This window comes from Etheostoma spectabile, chromosome 24 (genome assembly GCF_008692095.1).
Source record: "Etheostoma spectabile isolate EspeVRDwgs_2016 chromosome 24, UIUC_Espe_1.0, whole genome shotgun sequence".
NCBI lineage: Eukaryota > Metazoa > Chordata > Actinopteri > Perciformes > Percidae > Etheostoma > Etheostoma spectabile.
The window spans coordinates 3,590,081-3,614,931 of record NC_045756.1 but is presented as its reverse complement, the minus strand read 5'-3'; the positions used below and the strand labels follow the sequence as shown (position 1 = coordinate 3,614,931).

The following is a 24,851-nucleotide window of genomic DNA, read 5'->3' as shown; positions in this document are numbered from 1 at the left end:
CGCTTACTGTCGCACGCTGATGATTCGTAGCTCCATCGCCTTCTCTTCCGCTCCATTGTTTGAGATGTGGTGAGGGCATCGAGAGACACCGGAGATGTAACACTGACATTGCCAATGCTGTGGAATACCATTGACATCGGGTAAGTTTTTTTTTTCCATAATCAAACATATTCTTTGATTTCTGTAGTGCTGTATGCGCGAGGGATGCCAGGTTTGAGCACGCGATGGCAAAGCTATGCCAACGTTGAAGCTGTCATCCTCGCCCAGCATCGAAAAACACGTGAAACGTTCCGTGTGTTCAGTATAGTTATTCAAATGGATTCCAATCTCATGTAACGGACACGTTAAATGATAGGTGGCCTGCTAAACATTTTGTTTATTGGTAACCTAAAAACAAAATCAAATATCAGTGGCTCGTGTTTTAAATTCGGTAACATTAACGTTATTAATGTCACCTAACGTTACAGGTAAACATGTACAGTACATGTTAGATCATTGTAGATGAGCGTAAAGCGTAAAGTTACCCTGTCTGTTTGCAAAATGTCGTTAGTCACTAATCTTAATTTGAAAATCGTGATCATTTATCCAAATATTTACATGTTGGGATCTTGTAAATTGGGCACGTAAACGACACACAGAGATAGTCGTTATATTTCCACAGCACACAAAGATGACTGGATGAGTTACATGCAAACATTACTGTAGAATCCAAATAGTCATGCCGAAATGGAGAGCAGCTCCTGGGGATTAATAAAAAGTCGTATTTTACTCATCTGTACGGTTACTGGCCAGTAAAGCATTTTAAAATGGAGGTTTTTCAAACAGAGGTCTTTTTTTAAATCAATATCTTCATAGTTGATGACGGCCCACATGGAGGTTAGTTGTTGGATAGTGGATATTAATCAGCCAGTCTGATCGGATGAGTATGTCATGATGATGTTGGTGATAGACAGTTACATTCAACTTCAGTGTTTTCTTCTTTAGGCTCTGCTGATGTTCGCTTTCTGGTTATGCGGTTAGACTAACCAGTTGCTTCCTATTTACAATGCTGTTTCCTATTTCTTTTCAAGCAAACCCTCTGGCCCTGTCCAGTTTGTCAGATAAAGATGGGACTGCGCATGCTGTTATGGAAACAACGCAGCAGATCAGGAAAAATAACTTATATGTTGTGGCATTGGATTATCTGTTTTGCCCTGATCTTATACCGGAGTATGAGAATGACATTTGTAATGCTGCACACTGCTGTAGGTCACTCTAGATAAGGGCATCAGGCATCAGCTGAATGAAAAGATTAGACGTGAAGGCAGATAAACTCCGATGATGCAAGCCGATTGTCCCTCTGGGACAGCTGGGACAGACTAGTGTTGTGTAAAATGCTGCTGGGCTGTCTGTGTTGCACAGAGTTGCTTTCAGGGCTGCTGTTTTGCTGCTGTGCTTGCGGTTGACACAGTTTTATAATGTGCAATAATGTGTCACCAATATTAGACGGTGGTTTCAGATTGTGGTGTGTGTGTGTGTGTGTGTGTGTGTGTGTGTGTGTGTGTGTGTGTGTGTGTGTGTGTGTGTGTGTGTGTGTGTGTGTGTGTGTGTGTGTGTGTGTGTGTGTGTGTGTGTGTGGCCTAGGCTGTATCACAAAGCTGACTGACTTAGTCAGGAGGTGACTTACAGTCAGGGAAAAGAAGAAGCCTTGCGTCGGAAAAATGTTGCTATGATAAGTATGAACAGAATTGGTGCATCATTTCTTTACTCGGCTCATACTGATGTCAGTAGGTATTAAATTTGATTATATTATGCAATGTTCTGTCCACAGAATTGCACTTATCCCGTATGTGAATGTTATTATTATAATTCCAGTACCAGTGTCATTAATGGGTCTGTACAGTGTATCTACCAGGCCTCTTATGCCAAACAGCACATTTAGACCGTAGCATTACGGGCATCACATTAATCTCTTTAGCAAAGTGTTCTGTTTTACATAAGCAAAAACTGAATGCTGCCCACAGTCATGCCTACTGAAAGCTTATCTTGGCCTCTGCAACTTCAATTGGACATTGCTTTTTGAAAATCTGCCTGTCACAGGCCTGCTAACTTAATGGAAGTGCAATACTGAATTTAAAAAAAGTCAGCAGCAGCGGGTTATTTGGAAAAGATGCAATTTGTGAACACCTAATAATAACATAGTATGTGTGGGGGGAGGTAGGGGGGTCTTGCGTGAAGTTTATTGAATGTTAGCTGTAGTTGATTGCATTGTATTAGACACTTGTATGTTTATGCGCAATGTGTTGCCATTTTTGTTCCTTAAAGGAGACAATAAAGGCGTATCTTATCTTATCTTATCTTCAAAATGGACTGAGATTGAGACCAGATCAAAACAATGTATCAAATTGCAGCACCACACTGTAAATATGCACGTGTCCACAGCTGGTCTGATTCTGTACTGGGAGGCTCATCCCTTTTTAGGAGCGTACATCCGGTATCTTTCCTTTAGTCACTGCTTTAAGCCATGGAGCAGTCCCTACAGAGATAGTCAACAGGATGTGGGAGGGCTCTGTCTCGCCCCTCAGCCCTCCCTTAAAACATTATGTGACACATAGAGGGAAATGGAAATATACTGTGCCAGTCTGTAAGTTTCTTACTCTGAGCTTTTAATGAGTGGCTTTTTATCTTTCTCTCCTTCAGACAGATGGAAGAGAGGAAAAGTCTTGTAGCTTCATGAGATTTTTAAGGCTTTACTGACTAAATGGTTGTAGTGGCACATAATATCTATCAAACCCTAAAGAAGATGCCAGACAGTCAGCAGTCAAAGTGTCTAGCAGCAAACACTGTGGGAGGATTTATTTTCTCCATCTGGCCTTAAACGTCAGGCACCAAGTTTGAAGGACTCTGATGAATGTGGTCACCAGCCTGGAGTCAGATACTTCGTGCACACACACAGATTGGAAGCAACAAAATGACTCTTGACGAATATCCTCCGCCACTAAACTGATTTCTGTGACCTTTACTAAACTTGACTGCCCCTGTATTTGGCTTGTAAACGTTAGCAAAGTCAATGTGAACTCTAATATCTGTTGCATTTTGGTATCTTAATCTCTGGGAACATTCCTTCTTTGACCCATAACACTTCTCTCCTCAGGTAAAGGTGTGTGTGAGCACCAACCATCAGTGCAGGAACAGGATGTGAGGTCACATCGATAGCGGCTCCCTGTTTCAGTCCTGCTTTGTGTTTACGATCGGGGGGGCCCCCCTCCCACTCAAAGTACAGGACATGTTTGAAGTCAAACCCCGGGCGGTGGAGAAGAAAGAGTCCAGCACTGAGACAGGTAGGGTTTTGGGGTGTTTGTAATTTATCAAATTAATGTTGATACTCCAATGTTATCAGGGTAAAATCTGCAGTATGGCAACTGTAAGCTTTGTGTACATTTTCTAATTTGGATCTGAAGTACAGTGTGCTGTGTCTTTGGGCTTGATGCTATTGTTAGCCCCATCTGTCCCAGTAAACCACATATTTACTCAAGTGGAAGGACATAGGCTTGTACAGTGGCTGAGCTAGGAGCGCACACACACACACACACACACACACACACACACACACACACACACACACAACACCAACACACATTCAAATGCTTCCTCTGCCCACACTCGTTCTCAAAACACATTCCCTGCAGTCTGACTTCATCTCACCATGGCTGCATGATTTTTACAGAATAAAAGCATCCCTCATTAATAACTCATAGTTCCATGGTGATGAATGATAACATGGCCAAGCCTTGATTTGTTTTCAATGTAATGCATCGCCAATATTATAGTTAATTATGGCCTCCGTCAACTGAAAAATTATATAGAATATAGTATAAACATGAGAACCATGCACTTAATATAATGTTAGTTGTTGATCATTTTCATAAACCAAAGGTACTGAAGTTAGAGGACTAGGTTGACATTTTGAGATTTTTTTTGGGGGGGTGGGGTGACAATTTAACTTTTCCTTTTAACCTTTGGACAGAGCCAGGATAGATGTAAATGTATATGAAGTGATTTGTTTCCAGTTTTCCAACATCATGTTGGGCCTTTATGACTATTTTGGACATTTTACAGTGTTGGAGATAATTTATGTTATCTAAAATGCACAGCTTGATTTGTCAGTAATTAAAGTAATCATTAGATGCTGGACAGTAGACGACAATGTATCTGTCTCCTAACCCACAGATGAGGGGCTGGGCAGCAGCGGGAAGCATTACGGCTCACTGGGCTCGGGCTCAGCTGACTCCGGCTCTGTCTACCTGTCCGACAGCCAGGACTGGGTGGTCTCCCCGAGCTGCTCTCCGGACGAAGGCCCCGGCCAGCACAGCGCCATCTCCCCCATGCTGGCCGAGGAGACCTTCCGCTACATGAGTAAGTGTGCGCATTTGGATTTCACTTCAGTGTTATTTGGGCAGTACACTAAGTTATAGCTATTTCTGTGTCGACTTGTTTTTGATTGGTCAAACCTATTAGACCCATCAGTAAGAAGATGGTGTGTTTGTGTGACTCAGTGCATTAGACATGTGAGCCATTCATTTTATACAGTGCACATCCTCTTCAACTTAAAATCACGGATTTCAGCCTTTATATTCATTACGGCACTGGTGTCATTGTGTCCTTGTCTTCGCTTGTGTGTATCAGACAGCTCCCACTGTGTTGTGTGTGTGGGTGGTGTGTGTGTGTGTGTGTGTGTGTGTGTGTGTTGTGTGTGTGTGTGTGTGTGTGTGTGTGTTGTTGTGTGTGTGTGTGTGTGTGTGTGTTGTGTGTGTGGTGTGTGTGGGTGTGGTGTGGTGTGTGTGTGGTGTGCGCGCGCCGCGCGTGCAAAGGGAGGGAGGGAGAGAGAATGGAATTCAGTGGTCCAGCCAGAGTTAAGTGTAGTTCAGTCACGGGACAGAGTGATGAGGAGAGGGGGGTAGGGGGGGATTGATAGAAGATGAAGACAGGACGGTAGAGAGAGTTGGACCATGCCACTTTTAAACATCAACAATGAGGAGGTTTACGACAACTTTGCTATGGAAGGTGAATGCAGGCGTTAGCATGATGTTAAGCATGTGTGTGACACAGAGAGCAAGAGAGTGAGTGAGAGAGAGAGACATGTGAGACGGTGGGACTGCAGAAAGTCATTGCTGCAAGGTCAGTGTGTGTGTGTGCGTGTGCGCTCCTTGAAAGACAGGAAGTGGGCAGGTCTGAATGAATGCTTGTGTGTTTACATTTAAACAAGTTGCGAGGCAGTGTCAACTTCCTGCCTATGTCTTTCTCATGCATGCACAATTTTCCTCTCTTCATCGGAGTCCTTTTGTGGATTTGTTTTACGGTCTAATTAAAGCATGATTTGATCAGACCTGAGGTGAACACATACTACACAGAAGATTACAGCTGTGTGACATGGATTTGTTTACATAGTTTTTGTATAGGGTATGTGTTTAGGTGCTGGGTGTATATGTGGTTGTTAGCTGCACGTGTGAGAGAAGGGGTACAGTAAGGGAGTCCCGGGGTACTATTCCTCCTCTGTGAAACATTTGCTCCACTTCTCCGCTGTGAAATCAAATGCAGCTTATTAATAGCCCCTGATGCACTCAAGGAGGCATTGATGGTAATATTCGACAAACAAGATGTTTTAAGTATTTAGACAACGTTGACGATGTTTAAATAGCCTAAATAGCTCAGTACTCCTATATGATGGAATACACATATGAAGTATCCCATTTTTGTGTCAAGTTGTGAAATTGGAAATTGGAAATTGTGACAAGGACTGACTTGGCAAAAAATGACACAATCACAATGCAGTTTTAATGCAGAGTGTGTCAGTGAAAGACAATGAGCCAGAGTGGTGATGCATGGGCAGAATATGACATCAGCCACTCAAGTGCAACGTGCGGATCCACAAGCATGACCTTTACCCCTGACTTTCACATTCAGTCCTGCAAAACTGATCCTGGTTGTTTAAACTAGCCCAGTTGAATTGGTACTTTTGGTTTGCTTGTTACAATCATTTCTTACACTACACTTTAAAATTGGGTGTTGAAATTTGTCAAATAAACAAATGCTGTACCTGCAGCTGGTGTAGCTAGTTTGTTAGAGCCTAAGGGCAACCAGGCGTGAATAAAAAGGTCCACAGTGTTTGTTAAAGAGTCACAAGTTGACTATTGCACTCTGTGTGAGCATGCTAGCAATCAAAAAATCAATATGAAAATAAAAGTACTAATTTGGTTACTGATTGGACTTTGCAGTCTATTGTGGTCAGAGTTCAGTCACTGTCTCCTCCTACGTAACAACTGAAACTAGAGTGGCACTGAGTGTGTGCAGTGTGGGATTGCAATCGGAGTTTAGTCTTAAATGTAGTGTTTGGTTTATTATGATCACACTGGACCATGGACACATAAGTTTGACAGTGACACCATACTCTTCCCAGCAGGTAAAAATGTGTGTGTGTGTGTACAGTAACATGAGAGATTATATACACTGTGTGTGTGCAGTATCCGTCTTCCTGTGTGCAGCAAAAAGGAGCTCCATGGGGCAGAGGTTATTTTTAACCGTCAGTTGGAGCGGAGTGCAGTGTCCCAGACCAGGGGTCACCGTGAGTCTCAGATTACTGGACGAAAACTCTCCTCTATTACAGCGGCTGCTTCTTTTTGAGGCTTTATAGCAATGCTTATTATTACATTTAATTCCTTTACCTCATTTGCAAAAGAGAGCGCACAATGAGCTACAAAGATATATCGTGAAAAATAAAGTTTTCAAGGTGTGTGATCAACGCAAGTTTTGTGGGGTCAATGGGGCTACCTTTAGTCTGTGCTCAGTCTGTTAAACGATATTTAAAAAAGGCAATGTTTTAGTGATTAGAGTTGCCACTTTTCTTTAAACAGGTGGAAGGGGAAGCGGTGCAGCGCGGGTGACACCCACTCAGGTGCTAAAAGTGGACCAAACTAATCAATGTTGTAGATTCTCAACAAACTAATGTTCTAAATGAAGTGGATTTATTGAAGCTTCAGCTTTCACCCTCAGCTTCTTACTTCCTTTCCTTTCCGTCTTTGTCCCATGGACCTTAAAACAAGCTGGCTGCTTGTACACCTTTTTGAACTGTCCCTTCTTTTCTCTCTCCTGTCTCTCACTAGCGTATCTTGCTTTGGAGCCCTCTTCTTATTCCCACCCCGGCTCTCAGAGCCTCTCCAAAGGTATCTCTCTCTCTCTGTCTGCCTGTTCTGCGACTTCTTTGTAGCTCCAGTGTGAGAGGGGGGCTTCAGTCCACCAATGTGGCTCCGACAGCTGCACTTCAACTTGGAACTGGAGCCACAGACCTGGAGCCCCTCTCTGCTTTTTGCATGCAGCTGACAGCAAACATGAAATCTGCATTGTATTGGTCTGCTGCCTGCCACTGTATATAGCCTGTAGCACTGTATTTTGTGTATGTGTGGTGATAGTAATTCTTAGTACAATACAATATTTAATGATATAAAAAGTCTGCCACGATACGATTTTGATTCAATTCAGACGATACACCAGCCCATTTAATACAATCAGTTACATTTATATATTTTTACAAAAAGCAACTAAAATATGTTTTGACACTTTAATTACTGAGCGCTTCCAGACATTTAAATTAAAAAAAAATCATAATAATAATAAATATAAAGTGGGAATTTCAAAATAAAGGCACATCTTAAAGATGACGACATGTAGCGATATTTTCACTTTGTATTGATTAATATTAGATCAGGATTGAATCAATATATTGATCTTGTGTGTGTCTCTCTCTCTCTCTCTCTCTCTCTCTCTATATTGTGGCTTCATTACATTCAGACCACTAGCAATCACGTTGCCATGTTGTTGAGATTTATCATCAAACAGCACCACTAGTGTTTCAACGATATGCATTAAATATTGTAACCACAGTGATGGACGATCAGCTACAGGTGATTGCTTGGTTGTGGCCGCTCACGTTGCTCGTGGTCAGAACATTTAATTAGGTAGAAAGTAAAGTGATGGTTTTATTTTTTACTTTCTTTTGGTTTTTGTGTTTGCATGCACATGCCACAATGTGGATTATAGACTGTGTGTGGATGTGTGTGCATGCGTGCGTGTGCGTTGCCTAACAGTACAATGTTTCTGGCCAGTCCTCAGTGCTGATCGCGTGGAGCAGATGGCCAAGACTTACAATGACATCGAAGTGGTCTCTCACCTTTTGGCCGAGGTAAGTGTCCCCTCACTTGTACAAGACACAATTTTGTTTAGTATTAAGAAGCGGCATTTAATTGGTTGATTGACTCTGGGTGCTCTGTGCTCTCATTGGCCAGCGGGACAGAGACTTGGAGCTGGCAGCTCGGATTGGGCAGTCCCTTCTGCAGAGGAACCACCTGCTGCAGGAACGCAACGAGGCCTTAGAGGAGCAGCTGGCACAGGCCCTAGACCAGGTACACATGCTAGTTCTTTATTTCAAAACTTGGATTTGAGGATAGTGCTTTTTAAATGTTTTTTTTTCCAATTTCTTTTAAAATACAACATGACATCATGACTTTGTGTAAACATACACGCGCGTATCTGTACGCATTTTGAGCTATCCAAGTGTATATCGACGCTCTATACAGCGGACGGTGACATACACGCCACTTGGTGTGTTATCGCGAGAAGAAAGCAACGGTTCAGTTTAGGAAACGTGACACGCAGGACACAAAGGAAACGGGACGCGGGTTGGGTTTAGCAGAAGAAGAACCGGTTGGGTTTAGGAAACGTGACATGATGAAAACGTGACACGCGGGACACAATCCCCGGTCTCCTGGGTGAAAGTCCTGTGTTTTACCCATCCACCACCCAACCAGCGTCCCTACACGGATCCTACTACTCGCTATGGCGTAAATTCACAGGCATTCGCTAGGTAATTCAAGTCAATGGAGGCCAAACAAACGCTAAAAGCGGGTATGCGTCTTGATAACACGCTAATGATGATATAGCAATTGGGGCGTTATACATACATTATTTCATGAGATCAGTCTGAGAAATGACACACGCACAGGCACACGCTTTCTGTAGGGCACCTAGGAAGATATGTGCGGGAGAGAAGCGCATACTATGTGCCTACGGTGTGATCACATATACATATGTTAACGGTTTTTTTTACAGTTTATTGTCCATTTGGTTATTGTATTAGAGTGTCTTAAATGATATAGGTGTTATGTCATCTATTCTTAATTTTTAAGTGGTGATGCCGGGTGGTAGTTCGGATGGGGAGGGGATATGTTCATGATTTAAACTGTATGTTTAAAAAACAAAAACAAAAAAAAGTATAGGCATTTACAGGTTGGTATTTGTGTCGGAGTGTGATGATCTAAATGGAACCAAAAGCTATTTTAATCATGAAGGTTATTTAAAGTAAATGCATTTAAAAACTAGAGCTTAGTGGTAACTAGTTAAGTGTATTTTGTTTGTCTTTCTGAAGCCTCTATAAGTGTTGAACAGCTCACACGGTACTCACTGTACACACTCCTTCCCCCGGCCAGGTTCACCAGCTGCAGCATGAGCTCAGTAAGAAGGACGAGTTGCTGCGGATGGTGGCCAGCGCCTCGGAAGAGAGCGAGACGGACTCGAGCGTGTCCACGCCGCTGCGCCAGCCTCAGCTGCTGGGGGGAACCACCGCCGCCGCCGCCCTCAGCCAGCTGGAGTCTCTGCAGAGCAAGCTGCAGGAGCTGGAGGAGGAGAACCTGTCACTGAGGTCGGAGGTACGAGGTCAAACATTTTGAAAATCAAGTCTATAACCCAGAATAGACATTTTTCATTAATTTTTTTACCAGTGATTCACCTAAATAGTTTCTGTTTACACGGTACCATCGACAGAGACCACATATCTGTTTCCAGCAATTCAGAGCAAACGTAGAAAATGCAGATAATCCATGTTATGTACTTCTTTACAAATGGAATAAATGTCAGACTAATTGAAATGTGATGTGCATTCTTTTTAGAAAAAAACTGTTTTGTTTTTTTATAAATGTCTCTAGAAGTGTATTATTCAACTTTTGTTTTTGTTGAAGAAAGAAAAGAAAATCGCATTACTATCAAATCGCAATACAAATTGAATCGGCACCCATATATTGTGAAAGAATCGAATCAGCACAAAAGCACATCGTCCCAGCCCCATCTAACACAGGATAGACGAGGTTCTAGTGGAGGCAGAAAATATTACTAGGTGAAAACGGGAAGCTCTAAATCATAACCACATTTTGAGAAGTGAGTATAATTACTGTTGTTGACAACGAATGAAGTTGGAAGTTCTTACTGGTTCCTCTCGACCTGTCCTCTCCAAGGCTTGCCAACTGAAGAGCGACACCATCACCTATGAGGAGAAAGAGCAGCAGCTAGTGACTGACTGTGTGAAGGAGCTCCGTGAGTGAGAGGCACACATATTTACACTGAAACCACCCAGACCCTCGTGTCTGGCATGCTCATTTTAACATTGGTGTGTGTGTGTTTTGTGTTGGCTCCAGGTGAGTCCAACAGCCAGATGGTGTCTCTGACAGATGAACTGTCTCAGAAGAACGAGGAGCTGCTCAGACACCAGGAGGAAATCGCTCAGCTGCTCTCCCAGATAGTGGAGCTGCAACACAGAGTGAAGGAGGTGAGGAGTCTGAACTTCTGTTTCAGGTTACGTACTGCGTGAACCAGAGGTGGACATCTGACTAAATCAAAAAACACCTTCAGCTTGACTTTAACTTTAACACCAGTGAATCGTGACTTCACTTGGACGTGAGACTTTTTACCTATGACTTGCAAAACATTGACATTCACTTGATTTGTGGGCTTAATCTAACTCTCTCTCTCTCTCTCTCTCTCTCTCTCTCTCTCTCTCTCTCTCTCTCTCTCTCTCTCTTTCTTTGTGTGTGTGTGTGTGTAGCTGGCTCTGGAGAAAGAAGAGCTGAGGATCCACCTGCAGGCATCTAAAGAGGCTCAGAGACAGCTCACAGCAGAGGTACTGCCTCACACACTCACGGGAAGTTTTCATTCAGACTGCCAATACTTGTCTCTTCATGTATGAGTGGAGTTTTATTTAAACTGCTGGAGGTCATACAGTTACACTGTTTTAGCATGTTACAGCAACTCACATATACTTTGCAGCACTAGCCCAGATTAATAAATACAGAGGTTCTTTGATTGAAAAAAAAAAAACACAAAAAATGAAATTAAACAAGTAATTTTAATTCAATTTTTATAGCTGGACGAGTTGGCAGACAGGAATGCGGAGTGTGTAGAGATGCTCCATGAATCCCAGGAGGAGATCAGAGAACTTCGGAGTAAAAACGCTCCCTCTGCCGGGATGCGAAGGCACACTTCCTACGGCCTCTACCCCATGGTGAGAGAACCACTCAGAGACACAAATTCACAACACACTAGTTAAATAAAGGTACAAAATGCACCAAAAATAAAACATTTGGAGCAATGTGCATAAACACCAAGTGTGTGCGTGTGTGTGTGTGCAGGACTCTCTGGCAGCAGAGATCGAGTGCACCATGAGGAGAGAGCTGAGTGTAGAGGAGGAGACCGCCTCTCTGGACCAAAGGTCAGAAACCCAAACTAATTTAAAAAAAACAACAAAAAAAGTAATGAAAAATACTGAGACAGTCCTCAGGCTAGTTTCAATTTCTGCTGCTTACCACTTAAATCCCACTTACCAACACAGAATCTTGGGCAAATTTAGTGAGTGTGCCTGCTATTTATGGACTCTTCTGTATAACCCTTCACCAAATCCAAATGTCCAGTAATCCACATTTATTTCTATTACTAGTCTTTAATCATTCGCAACACGGCTGCTTTCACTAACTTTGTGGACCTTGTCTCTGACCTCTTCTCCCTGTAGAGTATCCCTGAAGAAAGTCTTTCAAACAGTCCGCTCCATCAACGCCTCAGCATCGCGGCCAGCGTCGGCCACCCCCCCTATCCCTGGCTCAGGACAGAGCTCTCTAGTGATGACTGCACAGCCCTTTCCGTCCAATCAGGGGTACGTTACGAAGAATATTCCTGTCTTGCGTTTTAAATCGAAGATGACGTTTGTGCCCTTTCAGCTCAATGTGTGTGTGTGTGTGTCTGTGTGTGTGTGTCTGTGTGTTTGCAGGGAGGAGGTTCCAATTGGCCAGCCTGGCTGTCCGGGAGGGAACGACCTGACCAGAGCCCTGCACCGGCTGTCGCTGCGGCGACAGAACTTCCTGTGCGAGCGTCAGTTCTTCCAGGCGGAGCGCGAGAAGAAGCTGCAGTCCCTGGCGGAGGCCGAGAGGGACGTGGGGGGCAGCGGCTACAGCTCACCAATGGGCAGCGTCCTCTCGTCTTTCTCCAACCTGTCAGAACTCTCCTTCAGTTCCAGCGTTTTCAAGACCTTCCTGCCTGAGAAGCTTCAGATTGTCAAGCCCATGGAAGGTAAAATGTTCAGTGATCAAAACACCAGCAAATATTTAATATTAAGCTGGCACCAGTGATTCTTTAAGTATTTTTTTTTGCCTAGAAAGTAACTAAAATGAATCATCGATTAGCAGAGTTGTTGCCAGTTGGGCGCCTGGGTAGCCCATATATAGAGGTTTACTCCTTGATGTTGCCAGGTATATTTCTGTCCGTACTTTGTTGGTTCTGGTGGGGGGGGGGGGAACATTTAGGTGTCTATAATTTTTGATGCTATTTCTCTGTCAGGCTCACTGACGCTGCATCACTGGCAGCAGCTGGCTAAACCACACCTAGCCACCATCTTGGACCCCCACCCTGGGGTGGTGACCAAAGGTTTCTGCCCACTGGTTCAGGACTCTGTCTACCGCTTATCTGATATGGAGGAGGACGAAGAGGATGAAGAGCACAGAGGTGTCCAGGAGAAGGGGGCGGCAGAGCGGGGCAAGGACGAGGAGGACGAGGAGGAAGGCGGGATCACCTTCAAGGTGCGCTTTTCGTCTACCCCCGACGAAAGGAAAGACAGAAAGCAATCCGTGACGCCTCTCCCTGTCCCGCTTCTCTCCCCCACCCTGCCGACGTCCCCCGGGACACCTGCCACATCCTCCTCAGCAAGATCAGAACTCCGTCTGACCCCCCCACCCTCATCATCTCAGCCAACTTCAAGAGCCTGTACAACATTGGTCCAATCACAAAGTCAGATTTGCATCTCCACATCAACAACAACAACGTCTTCTTATGGTAAATACTACTCGAAGTATTGAAATAGAAATGTTACTATATGTTATGTTATTATACTTTTGGTCAATGAGGAGTTTTAAGAGTGTTTCTCCTTACCTTTCCTCCTTACCTCTCCTTATTTGTTGCGTGTTCAGTCCAAAATCCAGGGAAGTGTCCAGGCTCCACCTCCTCTACCTACACCTTCACGACCTGCTGCATCCTGCACCCCAGTGACGTCACACAGGTCACCCAAAGGTAAGTCCACCTTAAAGGATAAAAAGAACAGTCATATAATTTCTTTTTTTTTTATTATGCAGTGATGAGTAATGAGAGGACCCAAGAATAATAAATCTTAAATGTCTCTCCTCTCACCTTGTCAATTCTTCATGTTTTTCAGTTCTCAGTCGTCCCTCATGGCCAACACACCCAGCTCCATGAGGACAGGTCCCAGTACCCCTGTGACTCCTTGCAGGCTGAGTCTGGGGGACTGCTTTCCCCCCCGACGCCCCCCTGTGCCCACTCGCGGTCTGGCCAAGCTGGTCCTGGAAAAGGGCATTTCTGCACAAGTCTCCACTGACACCCCTCCTCCATCCCCAAAACTAACAACCCAGCAGCCCCTCTTCCGCCTCCTCCCAAACACACCCCCCAACTCCCCCTCACACTCACCTTCTCCCTCCCCGGTGCCCCCGGAGTCCCACCAGCACCCAGCGGACAATTTTTTAGCCTCGCGGCCGGCAGAACTTTTCCTCCAGGACGTTTATGGGTTGAATCTGGGCCGCGCCCCACATCCCGATCTACCAAGCTTTTCCCAGGAAACTCTAACCCGCGTTCCGTCCCTTAAGTCAGGTCGAGCTAGGCCTGACCTCGGCCTAGTAGAGAGGCTACGGCGGCTGGGATTCACTAAGGTGATCCAGGGAGCAGAGTCCGAGGCTTCAGCGCCACACCAGGGTTCTGCTACCTTTGTGTCAGCAGGCGGGGGGAGCCTGCTGGACGGCCTGAGGCGCAACCAGAGCCTCCCGGCCATGATTGGTGCCCGAGCGGGGAAGTCAGCCGGTCACCCGACACCTCCTCCTCACCCCACCACCCTGGACATCCCCGCACCACCCTGGGGAAACCCCAAAGAACGGCGCCGGCATCTTGCCTCTGTCTCCCATTTCCCGCCAAGTTCAGCCAAACGATAAGGGGGAAGAGGTGGAAGGACTGCGAGGGCCAAACACTCCAGAACATGAACCCCTCCTATACACCTCCATCCTCTTCTTCCTCCCCTCATCTCTCCTATGCCTTTGGAGAGAGGAGTCAGGCAGGGTATCCGGTGGGCAGAACAATCCCTCCTTTGTATGATTTTTTAATTTTAAAGCACAATTTAACTAAACCGACTGTTTTTAGCTATACCGCAGTGTCTGTGTGTGTGTGTAGATGTTTGCCATGATGCTAGTTACTGAGGCCTTAGCTCACCTCTGACTGGGGTGTCAGCCTTCTCAGTCATTAATTAAGTTAGGTAGTTTTCCTGTGGGGCTCTGGATGTTCAGCTACAGGTAGGAGTAAGGAAAAGTTCAAATGTAAGTGGACAAAGGTTTGTGGATGTTGATTAGAAAAGAACGAGTTAAGATGAAGGTATAAAAAGGAAGAGAGAATGTGGTCTTTATTCATGTCAGAAGGGAAAGTAAGTGAAAGACAAAGAGGGAAGGGCTGAGCATCCAGTCGCTCTATTCCAAGGGCTTGTTCTGTAGTGGGTTGGAAAAGCTTTAGTGTGTAACAACTATGCCCATTATACAGTATACAGTGCTTCATGATCATCTCCAAACAAAAACAGTCACAAAAGAAGGGATTTAACATGCTTTTATTACCTGAGGACTTCAAGTGCTAGCTGGCTTGATAGTGTACTGCCGGGCTAATCTTGTAGTCAGACCATAACATTAACATGCCAGTATTAATGCTAACATGATTTTACAGTAGTTCATTGTTACAGATGTGTGGTGACCGTCCATGTGCCGTGCCCGATTCCCGCCTTTCTCGCAAGCGTCTGCATGACATGTCAAACAGGCCTACAGGTCCCAGCATGCACCTGTCGGCGGACGGGTGGGGCCATGCTGAAGGCGAGGTCAGAACCATAGACGCCAGGCCTTTTTCCTTCAGGTCCTAGTGTTTGGGTGTTTTTAATGGTATGAGGTCTTAAGTGGAAGCCAGCACTGATTTTGATATGTGTTCCTGTTAAGCCATGTTTGTATATATTAGTTGCACTCAGTGGGATTTGGAGCTTGTGTTAATTTAAGGATCACTGGTGGGGCCTTTTTAAAAGCAAATTTTATCATTTCAGTTTCCAGCCACCATCCTTATCTCAGGCCTGTAGGGCGTTCAACTTCAGTCTGTTAAGAGGGAAAAACACATTAGTTTTTACACATTTAGTTGTTTATCACATCCAGGTATATTATGTGTGGGTCTCGCATATGTAGTTTACACACTGGCCAACAGGTGGGAGTATTCCTGTAGGAAAGTATGTGAAAGTTCATCCTAATTACTCCTTTATTTTCTATAATATCAGATATTTAGATACAAGGAAGCATAGAACTTTGTGCTTGACCCGTGACCCTTCAGTGCTTTTGTCCCTAACAACTGTCAATCCAACCAGACCCTCCCACTCAACTACTGCACTTATGTATTTTTTTTTTTTTAAATTTAACTTTGTTTTAGTGACACCACTATCTGAAGTACAGATTCCAACATTAATGAGAAAATGTTGCATATTTTGTGCCTGTTGTAACAATGTCTACTAGTATTTTTACTGAATATTTTAATATATGCAGCTTTTTTTGCTTTCCATATGTAGAGGTCCACAGAAGGGAATCCAAATTAAGCCAAAAGTGATACTTTTATTTTTTCCAAGTACGTAAGTACACAGGTGATGCTTTTTGTGCTAATTTGCTTTAACATGTTTGACAAAGGACGCTTCTGTTTAATGTTTGTAGGAGTGCGGAGAAGAGGACAGACGGCTCATCCAGACTGTTCATATCTTTAGATTTGTAGTTGTCATATTATCCACTGCTTTTTGTAAAGCAGGAAGTTCAGGTTTAGGGCATTCTTTGGCTAAAATATAAAATCCAGTCGCTTGTCCCCCTTCTAAGATCAAAATCCTCTGTAAACTACTCGTGGTTATTATTCAGTTGCCTCTTTTTTTTAAATAAAGCAATATAACAAATCTGCTCACCCACTGGTTTATTATTACTCACACTTTGTGTAGAAAGTCTAGCATGTCTTTAAACAATGCAAAACTTTATTTCAGTAAGTGCATTTACAATATGAAAAAAGAGAATAGGTGCAACCAAACATTACGTTGAGTCATTGTGTCCTGAGAGTTTGATCAGCATTAGCACTTACTTTCAAGCTGCAGTGTTTATCTGTGAAGTCAGCCTGCACCATCACATGGGACAGATCTTGATGCTGTCAGAGCTGGAGCTGAACTGGCCGAGGGCAAAGTCCAGACCCACCCCGACTCCACTGCCCACTCCGAAGGCAGCGTAGAGCGGCTGGGTGAAGTTAGCGCGGAAGGTGTGAAGGTGTGTCATGCTCTCTGCCACACTGTAGAAGGCCAGCGTCCCTGTGGACAGGTCCAGGTAGATGCCCAGGCGGGGGGAGTAGGTGACCGGTATGTCCTTCTTCTCATTGTCGTGCATGGCAGAGCAGCAGGTGTCCGACAGCTCCAGGGTCCAAGACTGGGCGTTGTAACCGAGCCCCGACCGGGCGTCTGAGCCCTTCCTGGGTAACGCTCCGTAAACTACACCTATAGAGGAGCCTCGGCCTCTCCACTCCACCTCCCAGTAACAGCGCTGGGCGTACAGGGGGCTCTGGCACATCACCTGGGTCCAGCCATCAAAACGCTGCGGCGTGTCGGGGTAGGGCTGCGCCGCCACCTGCAGGGTGGCTTTAGTGTTGCTGTCGGAGAGAGCCAGCCGTCGGTGGGCTGTGTTGGAGTCAAGGGTCAACGTCACAGAGTCTAGAGGGTTTAATGGACAATTACATTATTATAACGTTGACGTTGGGGCTGAGTTTTATACCCCTTCTGTATGGTAGGAATTTCTTAGAATAAGACTACACGGGAAGTGATGCGTTTTATCTTTTCAGTTTCTTTGGAGTAAACATGGCAGACATAGTGGTCATTTACCCTGAGTGCTCAGTACAGCAATAATAACATCTAAAATGTAACAATTTGGTTAAACATTGAGACTTACACTGTAGGAACTCTTCTCTGGTCCTCGGCTCTGGGGCCTGGATGCTGTCGATGTTGAGTTCTCTCACTGGAAAACCAAACAATACGTCAGTTCATGCACAATGAGGCACATTTTGCAAATATTTAGAATGCATGTAGTAATTTTCTTTTTGTTGTTGGAAGTATCTTTTCATTAGTTTGCACTTCTCATTCATGTTTCTGGTTTAAAAATGGAGATGCCATGAAGATAAGTTTACATGAACTCACGTGCAGGGAAAGCAGGAGCGTTATCCATGGTGCCGGGGGTGGGTGAGTCCAAAAAGAGGCCGGGGTTAACTGTCCAATGAGAAAATATTGTTAGGCGCAGTAGTATTAAGATACAGTACACTTGTCCAAGTTTAACTGCTATGACTGATTGCGCCAAGAATTGAGGAAGAATATTCATTTGACATATGTATAAAAGGTTGCCATCTTACTTTCTGTTGGTGTTTCAGGCAGAGCAGCCATCCCCCCTGCTGGGTGTGTACAAGTCACACTTTGAAACATTTGCAACATGCCATACAACCAAATGATATTGAGATAGAGACAGTTTCTGTGTCAAACTGATCACTTGGACAAATTAATATATATTGATTTGAAGATATTTTTGTGTGATTGTTGCATGTAATGATATTTATGTCTGTTCCTACTTTGCTGCTTGTATTGAGGTTATAAAATAAAGCACATCATGTTAAATGACTCTGTAGAAAAGTGGTACTTTAGCTACAATACTTGCCTGAACTGAAAGTCTAAAAGAACAAATTACTTGCTTAAGCTTGCCAAAAACTCTTGAATACATTTTATTCGAGAGGAGAACATGGGAGTCTGATCTTACGTGGGTTTCCTCCTGGTGACAGTGTGTTATCGGGGAAAGCTGGGGCGGCCTGTTTGGTGCCACGCCGATGGGAGCGGAAGAGGCTGCTGATCGATGCCATCCGACTGAAACTGGACCCTAAACCAGGTGGAGGGAAAAGAGAGATGGAAAAGAAAAAAAAAGGTATTACACTCAGACATGAGCCTTTTGTGTTGGTGGCAGCAATAGCCACAATTCTGAGAATTTATTTTGTTCAAAAGGTTGGTATTGTACCTCCAGATGATGCTGGGGCAGGTATTGGAGTTGGAGCTGGAGCTTTGGCAGGGGCTGGAGTTGGAGCTTGGGCAGGAGTTGGAGTGGCTGGCATTTGAGTTGGAGTCGAAGCCACAGCAGAGACAGCCTGGCTCTGACTGGACCTGCTCCAAAGAGACGGAGACTCTCTGCGGTTGGGGCTGGGGCTTGGCCTGGAGTTGGTCTCCCTCACTGTTTGGAGCACATGTGAGATGTTAGAGCAAAGCTGCAGCTACAAGCAGTGTCAGCTGATAACAGCTCATTAAAGGCATTCACTAGTTATTAAAAAACTGCTGAGCAGCAGAGTTAAATCACACACTGTCTTCTTTACTTCTAGGAAATATAGTATGAGAAACAGAGGGTGAATATAGGTATATTCAGAAAAGTAATGTTTTTTTTTTAAACATTAAAGCATTGCAGACATAAATGCTACAAGTATGAACCTGGAACTGAGCATGATATGGGACCATTAAATCAGAGTCAGTGCTACCTCCTGCCAGGCAAACACAATAAACCTACCTGTCTCTCTTTCCTCTACCCGCTGTCTGTTCCGAAGTCTGGGTGAGTTTGTGTTCCCTCTGTCTACGACAAGGAAGAAGCACCTTTTAAAACATGCACACACATTTGTACCGCTCCACCCACGATAGTGACTCACACGGCAGGTCAGAGGTTGATTTAGGGGGTTTCAACAGCACACAGACAAAGCCTCACCTCGTGGTGTGTCTCTACTCCTCACATCCTGACTTTTGAGGCCTACACCTGAGAAATAAAATTTGAATGTTCAATATGGACAGCATCTCAAATTACTTTTGATATTGTCACTCGTCAGTTTACATTACCGAGTCCTCGTCTGTCTGTACTCCGTGCTCCCGCTGAAATACTGGGTGGAGTAGCTGTGAGACATGACAGAAATCATGTATACATTACGCCCATTTATATAAAAGATTATAATGTCAAAAAATACACAGATGGCAGATACAAATGTAGACTTAAAAACACTGCACATACCTGGTGAGCGGCTGTTTGTGTTGCGAGAACTCAGACCAGAAAACACTATAGAGAAAGGGGATATAAGAAACCAGTTTTTTCTTTATTTAAATAAGGACATTTCTCTAATACTGAAAAAACTAAATCCAAACTTACATTTAAAAATCCCTCCTTTCTGTCCTGCGCTGCGGTTGGCTGGATAAGATCAGAGGAAGTCAGTGTTAAAATGAGGCGACTCAAAACTTGTTGCATTCATGTTGAAGTTAAAAATGTTTGGAACTTACAGTCTTGCAAAGTGAACAGAGTTGTGTCATTGACTGGAAGAGAAGAGACAAGAACATGAAGATAAGACATAAAATAGAAGAAGGTAAGACAAGATAAGACTCTTGAGACAGACCTTGTTTGGTGATCTTGCTCAGCTCCTGGTTGCACAGGTCCTCGACTCGGTCCCTGAGGTCTAAGATGGCTTCTCGTGCAGGCTCAAAGGAAGCTTCCAGATTGACCAACACAGGGGGCAGGTCCCCCGTCTCTAACGGATAGCACATGGACTCGTATTTCTGAAGGGAAATATGCTTGGTAGTTTAGGAAAACTTATAGCTGAAATTACCACCACCCTCTTGGTCCAGCCTAGATTAAGATTGAGATTCAGAAAACGTTATGGTCTGTAATGACAGAAAACCTTAGACGTGGCCTGAACATACAGTGCAAAAACAAACTTGGACAGTGAACATACAGCAGCATTTAAAAAGAATTAGCCCTGGATTTAAATTACAATATCTATGTGCAAAGTGGCATAGTGTTTGTGTTGGTCATTACTTTTGGGAATCTAGTGTTTTTGTAAGTTTTTTGGCTTGAAGGACTTTGTAGCTTCGGCCTGATGGTAGTAACTGGAAAGGCCATGCAGGTGTGTGAGTGGGATCTTTTTTAATGTGATTGGCTTCCCTTTCAACTGCTTGGGTGTAAACTACTGATAATAAAGTTTGCGTTTGGCCAGTTATTTTTACTTACTTGATTAATGATCTGTGAAAAAGCTTTGATGTTTTCTTAACAGAGATGAAATTGAACCCGGATGAGATGTTGAAAGTGACTACCTCCAAGTAATAGATGTGGTCCTCACAGAGGGCTAGGTCCTTCATCTCCATGTCCCTCTTCTTCAGCTCCTTAATCTCAGCCTGCAGGTTGTTGGCGACCTCCTGAGCATGTCCCATCTTCTCCAGACTGGCCTGATGCAGCACCTCCTCCAGCAGCTCCTGCAGGCGCTCAACCGAGCGCTGCAGCTCCGACAGCGCCTGCTCCGTGTCTGCATGCATCCCGTCTAAAGAACGCTGGGAGAGAGAAGGTTGTCACGTCTCAGTATGCCAATCGCAGAGTTTATCGGAAATGTAGTTTTCATTTGGAGAAATAGTGAAAACCAACCAACCTTTGTCACATCCATCATCTTCTTCATGTCTTTCAGCTCCTGCTCTCGGTCTTTCAGTTTTTGCTGATTCTCTGCATACATCTCGGACATGACTTTCTAGAACAGGATACACACACACACATGACATCAACACAATCCACATTTATCTCACACAAGCACGAGGAAACAGCTGTGCGTGTGACACAGAAGAAACCTGGAGAGGGCTGAGCGTTATGAATGGACAGGAATGTAGTTAGGAATGTCCTCCACCGGGCAGGAGCCATAGTAAGACAAAAGGAGAGGGGACAACACCCTCCCACACAAATACAGTAGAAACCCATCACACAGAACAACGGACAGTTGGCATTATGGGTGATTTACTGTGTATATGCAGTATTGATTGTCACCTGTTCTAGAAACAACAGCAGCTTTCTGTTTAATTTTTCTTTTCAATAAACTTAACTGTGTTCCATTTTAGGATCTGTTTTAGATGGCAGTTGTACACTACCTATTAAAAGGGATTTAACCTACCCTATCACACAGACACTTTTATTTGATAATTTGTTTCTGTAATTATTGCTTATTTCATATTAATGTGCAATATGTTTATTTATGCACCAACTACCAAGGCAAATTCTTCTAAGTGTTAGGCTACTAACTTAGTAGTAATAAAGCCTTTTCTGATTCTGATATTGGATCACATCAACAGTACGCCCTGGTTAACTTGTGACGGGACCCTTTTCCAGCTTCATCTGGTGCCTGAGGCCAGAGCAGCATCCACTCTTTCTTTCTTACCTGTTTCTCCAAGCGCTCAGCCTTGGTGGACACACACTCGTGGCCTTTGTGTTGGTTGCTGGTGCACAGCCAGCAGACGAACACCTTACACTGGCGACAGAAGAACTCCTGCAAGTACTTGTGCTGGGTGCAGATCTTCTCAGCCAGATTGGCCGTGGGTGCGATCAGCTCATGCTGATTCAGGGCCTTCTTGGTCTTGTGGGGCTTCAGGTGCGTTTCGCAGAATGAGCTCATGCACACCAGGCAGCTCTTGACCGCCGCTCGTTCTTCTCCCTTGCACATGTCGCACGGCACTGCTGAGGAGGGGAGCTTCCCTTTGGATCTGGATGAGGAGGCGGCGGGGACCCCTCGGGCGCTTCGCATGGATTCACGAACGTCAGCTGTGCGGGCACCTTTGCGGAGCTGCTCCACAGCCTCCGCCAGCATGGTGTTCCTGGACAGGGAGGGCTTGGGGCTGAAGCTCTGGCGGCATTGAGGGCAGCTGTAGACCCCCTTGGGGTCGTCCTTGCTCCAGTAGTCCTTAATGCAGGCCATGCAGTAGCTGTGCCCACATGGGATGGTGACTGGATCATTTGGGAGGTCCAGACACACAGGGCAGTTAAACTGCTCCTCTGTCCACAGTTTAGCACTCATAGTGACACTGCTGGAAAGAAGAAAGAGCTGAGAATATAGAGATGGTAACTCAGAGATGTCTAAAATCCCAAATCAGAACACAGGAAGAGAAAGATGCCGACATATGAAGAGGTAAGCCTGGCCTGGACTGACAGGAGGAAATTGCCGTGACTCAGGTGAGAGCAGGGAGAGGTGGGCGGGGCCAGAGCCACCTGGCAGGTCTAGCGGGGAAAACGGGTGTCGGTGGTGTTGAGAGTAAGTGTCAATGAACTCCTTTTATTATTTAAAAAACAAACAGTGTTGTATTCAGATCAATTTGATAAAAAAAGTAAAGATCCTTTACCTTAGCCTACCAGTAGCCTACCAGCATGTAGACTACAAACAGGCTACTCCATTAGGCCTACAAGTAGCCTAAATAGCCAGCATGTAAAATAAGTCTGGTTAAGCTACAGCTCTTAATTGTGAATAAAGTCCTATTTGAAAGACAATTTAAAAAAAATGCTTTTTCTTCTTCCTCCTATAATTTCCAACAAAGGCCTAAAGGATGATTACAACTGACCTTAGTCATCATTATATTCCCTGTAGGTCGAGGACTACAACACAGGTCTGTACACACAATTTGTCACTAGGTGGCAGCGTTATACCTCTGTTTCGTAGCTACAGCGATTGCTTTTAAGTGTATTTATTGTCTATTATATCAAGAAATAACTAATTATAGATGTTATGGCTTGGGCTTGGAAAAATGTATGCAACTGAAGCACCATTTAGCCAACGACTGCCCAGCTGATTCAAAATAAGCGGCTAAATTGAACAATTTGGACGATATAATGAGGTGTTTTAGATACTTACATACTATTGTTGCCACCCTAAGATGTAACGCTAGTTACCAGGGAACAAGAGGAACTACTAAGGAACAGCTAGTGGACCATAAGCAGTTTATAGTTAGTTCCTTTTTTTTTTTTAAATGCCATCTTTATTGCAAAAAAATACAAAACAGAACACCAACAACACACAAAAGTAAAAGATATTTATAGTTAGTTCCTCATTCGCTTCTTGTCTTGTTGACATGACAACACATGTATTTTAAAGCGAAGACGGAAGTACAGCTAGGGAAAACCTGTTGTACTTCCTCCGAATACCTCCTCCTCCTCCTCAGTGCAGCACTGTCGAAAACTGTTTAGCTAACTTTGTTTGATTTGTGAGTCGTTTTTAAGTTCGACAACATGTCGCATATAACAGTGAAACGTCCTGGCGTTGGGGTCGGGGTGCTGGTGAGAGACCCAGCCCGCCCAGGCTGTGTTCTCCTGGGGAAACGGAAAAGCGCAATGGGCAACGGGACGTACCAGCTCCCAGGTGGCCACTTAGAGTTCGGGTAGGTAACCCAGGCAGCTAGTTAGCAAACCCCATTCCCAAATCTGCCTCTGCTTAGCCGAGGAACGTTATGTGACGCAAGGCCATTAATGAATGTTCAACACCGGCCTTCATTCATTTAACTCAGCAACACCTCGTAGCAAAACACTCTTTCATTACGTACGTGTTGTGTTATTGAGAGAAATTTCAATAAAATAATTAACTTCTTAGCCAGTATCATTATGCCGAATTCTCCCTACGTGGTCAGCAAATATTAAGACATACTGTATGTCTGCATGAATACTAATTTGCTAGATTTTAAATGAAATTTGGTGTGAGGTAGTGGTAGTGCAGGTTCCTCAATGTACCGTAAATGTGTATGCATATGTTGACTTATAGTGGGTGACACACACTTTCTATGTTACTGAAAGAGAGACGTGGGAGGAGTGTGCTCACAGAGAGGTGTTGGAGGAAGCTGGGGTGCGTTTGGTAAAGGTCTGCTTTGCGTCAGTGGTGAACTCCATCAGACTGGAGGAGCAGTACCACTACGTCACCATCATCATGCAAGGAGAACTGGACAGGAAGCAGTCAGGAGAGCCAGAGAACCTGGAGCCAGAAAAGAATGAAGGTATGTGAAGTGGAACCACTGTTTTTCCAAGTTTTAAATGAAGACAAAAAGAATTCCCACCAACCGGAGCAGTTGATAGTATGCAATGTTCTCTCCCTCCCAGGTTGGACATGGACACGCTGGGACCAGTTTCCTCCAGAGGAGCAGCTCTTCTTGCCGCTAGCCGGTCTGAGACAACAAGGCTTCCAGCCATTCAGGAACACAGTAACAAGCACTGAAACGCAGCTTTGAGACTGCCCGTCACATTGGGAAACTTGTGTTCTTCCCCAAAGGAAGAAACAGACATACATACCTCTTCCAAACTCAACATCAGGGGTTGGTTTACATGTGCTTTTTCCTTAAACATGTTGTTCTGTTATGGTACATACTGTAAATGTTTGCCAATATTAAGAACTCTTATTACAAATGTAGTAGAAATTTAGAAATTCATGACATACTGTAAGCTGTGAAGTCATTTAGATTAAAAACAAATGATGCAACAAATAAAATGCAGTTTAGAGGGGAAAATGGGCTTCACAAATGTTATAAACACACACACACACACACACACACACACACACACACACACACACAC

The 24,851-nt window shown here is 44.3% G+C and overlaps 3 protein-coding genes across 10 annotated transcripts; 2 read left to right on the top strand and 1 right to left on the bottom strand.

The window, feature by feature from the left end:
- The first annotated feature begins 4 nt into the window (after window positions 1–4).
- trak2 (trafficking protein, kinesin binding 2) lies at window positions 5–16,346 on the top strand. 6 transcript variants are annotated; one of them, XM_032506123.1, is made up of 17 exons: window positions 5–140; window positions 3,134–3,320; window positions 4,210–4,395; window positions 7,140–7,199; window positions 8,139–8,215; window positions 8,319–8,435; window positions 9,519–9,737; window positions 10,320–10,398; window positions 10,500–10,630; window positions 10,907–10,981; window positions 11,225–11,362; window positions 11,490–11,569; window positions 11,867–12,007; window positions 12,122–12,420; window positions 12,688–13,179; window positions 13,314–13,413; window positions 13,556–16,346. In XM_032506123.1, the coding sequence occupies exons 2-17, from the start codon at window positions 3,266–3,268 to the stop codon at window positions 14,337–14,339; spliced, it is 3,033 nt and encodes a 1,010-aa protein (XP_032362014.1). In that variant the 5' UTR covers window positions 5–140; window positions 3,134–3,265; the 3' UTR covers window positions 14,340–16,346. The 6 variants fall into 6 exon arrangements, with proteins under 6 accessions (XP_032362014.1, XP_032362013.1, XP_032362018.1 ...); XM_032506122.1 differs by lacking the exon at window positions 7,140–7,199 and having other exon boundaries at window positions 11,867–12,420; XM_032506127.1 differs by lacking the exons at window positions 5–140; window positions 3,134–3,320; window positions 7,140–7,199 and adding an exon at window positions 6,891–6,931.
- trim25l (tripartite motif containing 25, like) lies at window positions 16,039–22,320 on the bottom strand. 3 transcript variants are annotated; one of them, XM_032506138.1, is made up of 16 exons: window positions 21,688–22,320; window positions 20,914–21,009; window positions 20,585–20,818; window positions 19,891–20,050; window positions 19,778–19,810; window positions 19,650–19,688; window positions 19,515–19,559; window positions 19,346–19,399; window positions 19,218–19,265; window positions 19,026–19,088; window positions 18,489–18,698; window positions 18,237–18,353; window positions 17,839–17,877; window positions 17,630–17,698; window positions 17,385–17,450; window positions 16,039–17,149 (listed from the first exon to the last, which is right to left on the bottom strand). In XM_032506138.1, the coding sequence occupies exons 1-16, from the start codon at window positions 22,318–22,320 to the stop codon at window positions 16,575–16,577; spliced, it is 2,481 nt and encodes an 826-aa protein (XP_032362029.1). In that variant the 3' UTR covers window positions 16,039–16,574. The 3 variants fall into 3 exon arrangements, with proteins under 3 accessions (XP_032362029.1, XP_032362028.1, XP_032362030.1); XM_032506137.1 differs by having other exon boundaries at window positions 17,839–17,874; window positions 19,026–19,092; window positions 19,219–19,265; XM_032506139.1 differs by having other exon boundaries at window positions 16,575–17,149; window positions 17,839–17,874.
- Window positions 22,321–23,389: 1,069 nt separating this feature from the next.
- On the top strand, window positions 23,390–24,833 carry nudt15 (nudix (nucleoside diphosphate linked moiety X)-type motif 15). The gene is made up of 3 exons (XM_032506199.1): window positions 23,390–23,671; window positions 24,081–24,277; window positions 24,381–24,833. The coding sequence occupies exons 1-3, from the start codon at window positions 23,523–23,525 to the stop codon at window positions 24,506–24,508; spliced, it is 474 nt and encodes a 157-aa protein (XP_032362090.1). The 5' UTR covers window positions 23,390–23,522; the 3' UTR covers window positions 24,509–24,833.
- Window positions 24,834–24,851: the final 18 nt, after the last annotated feature.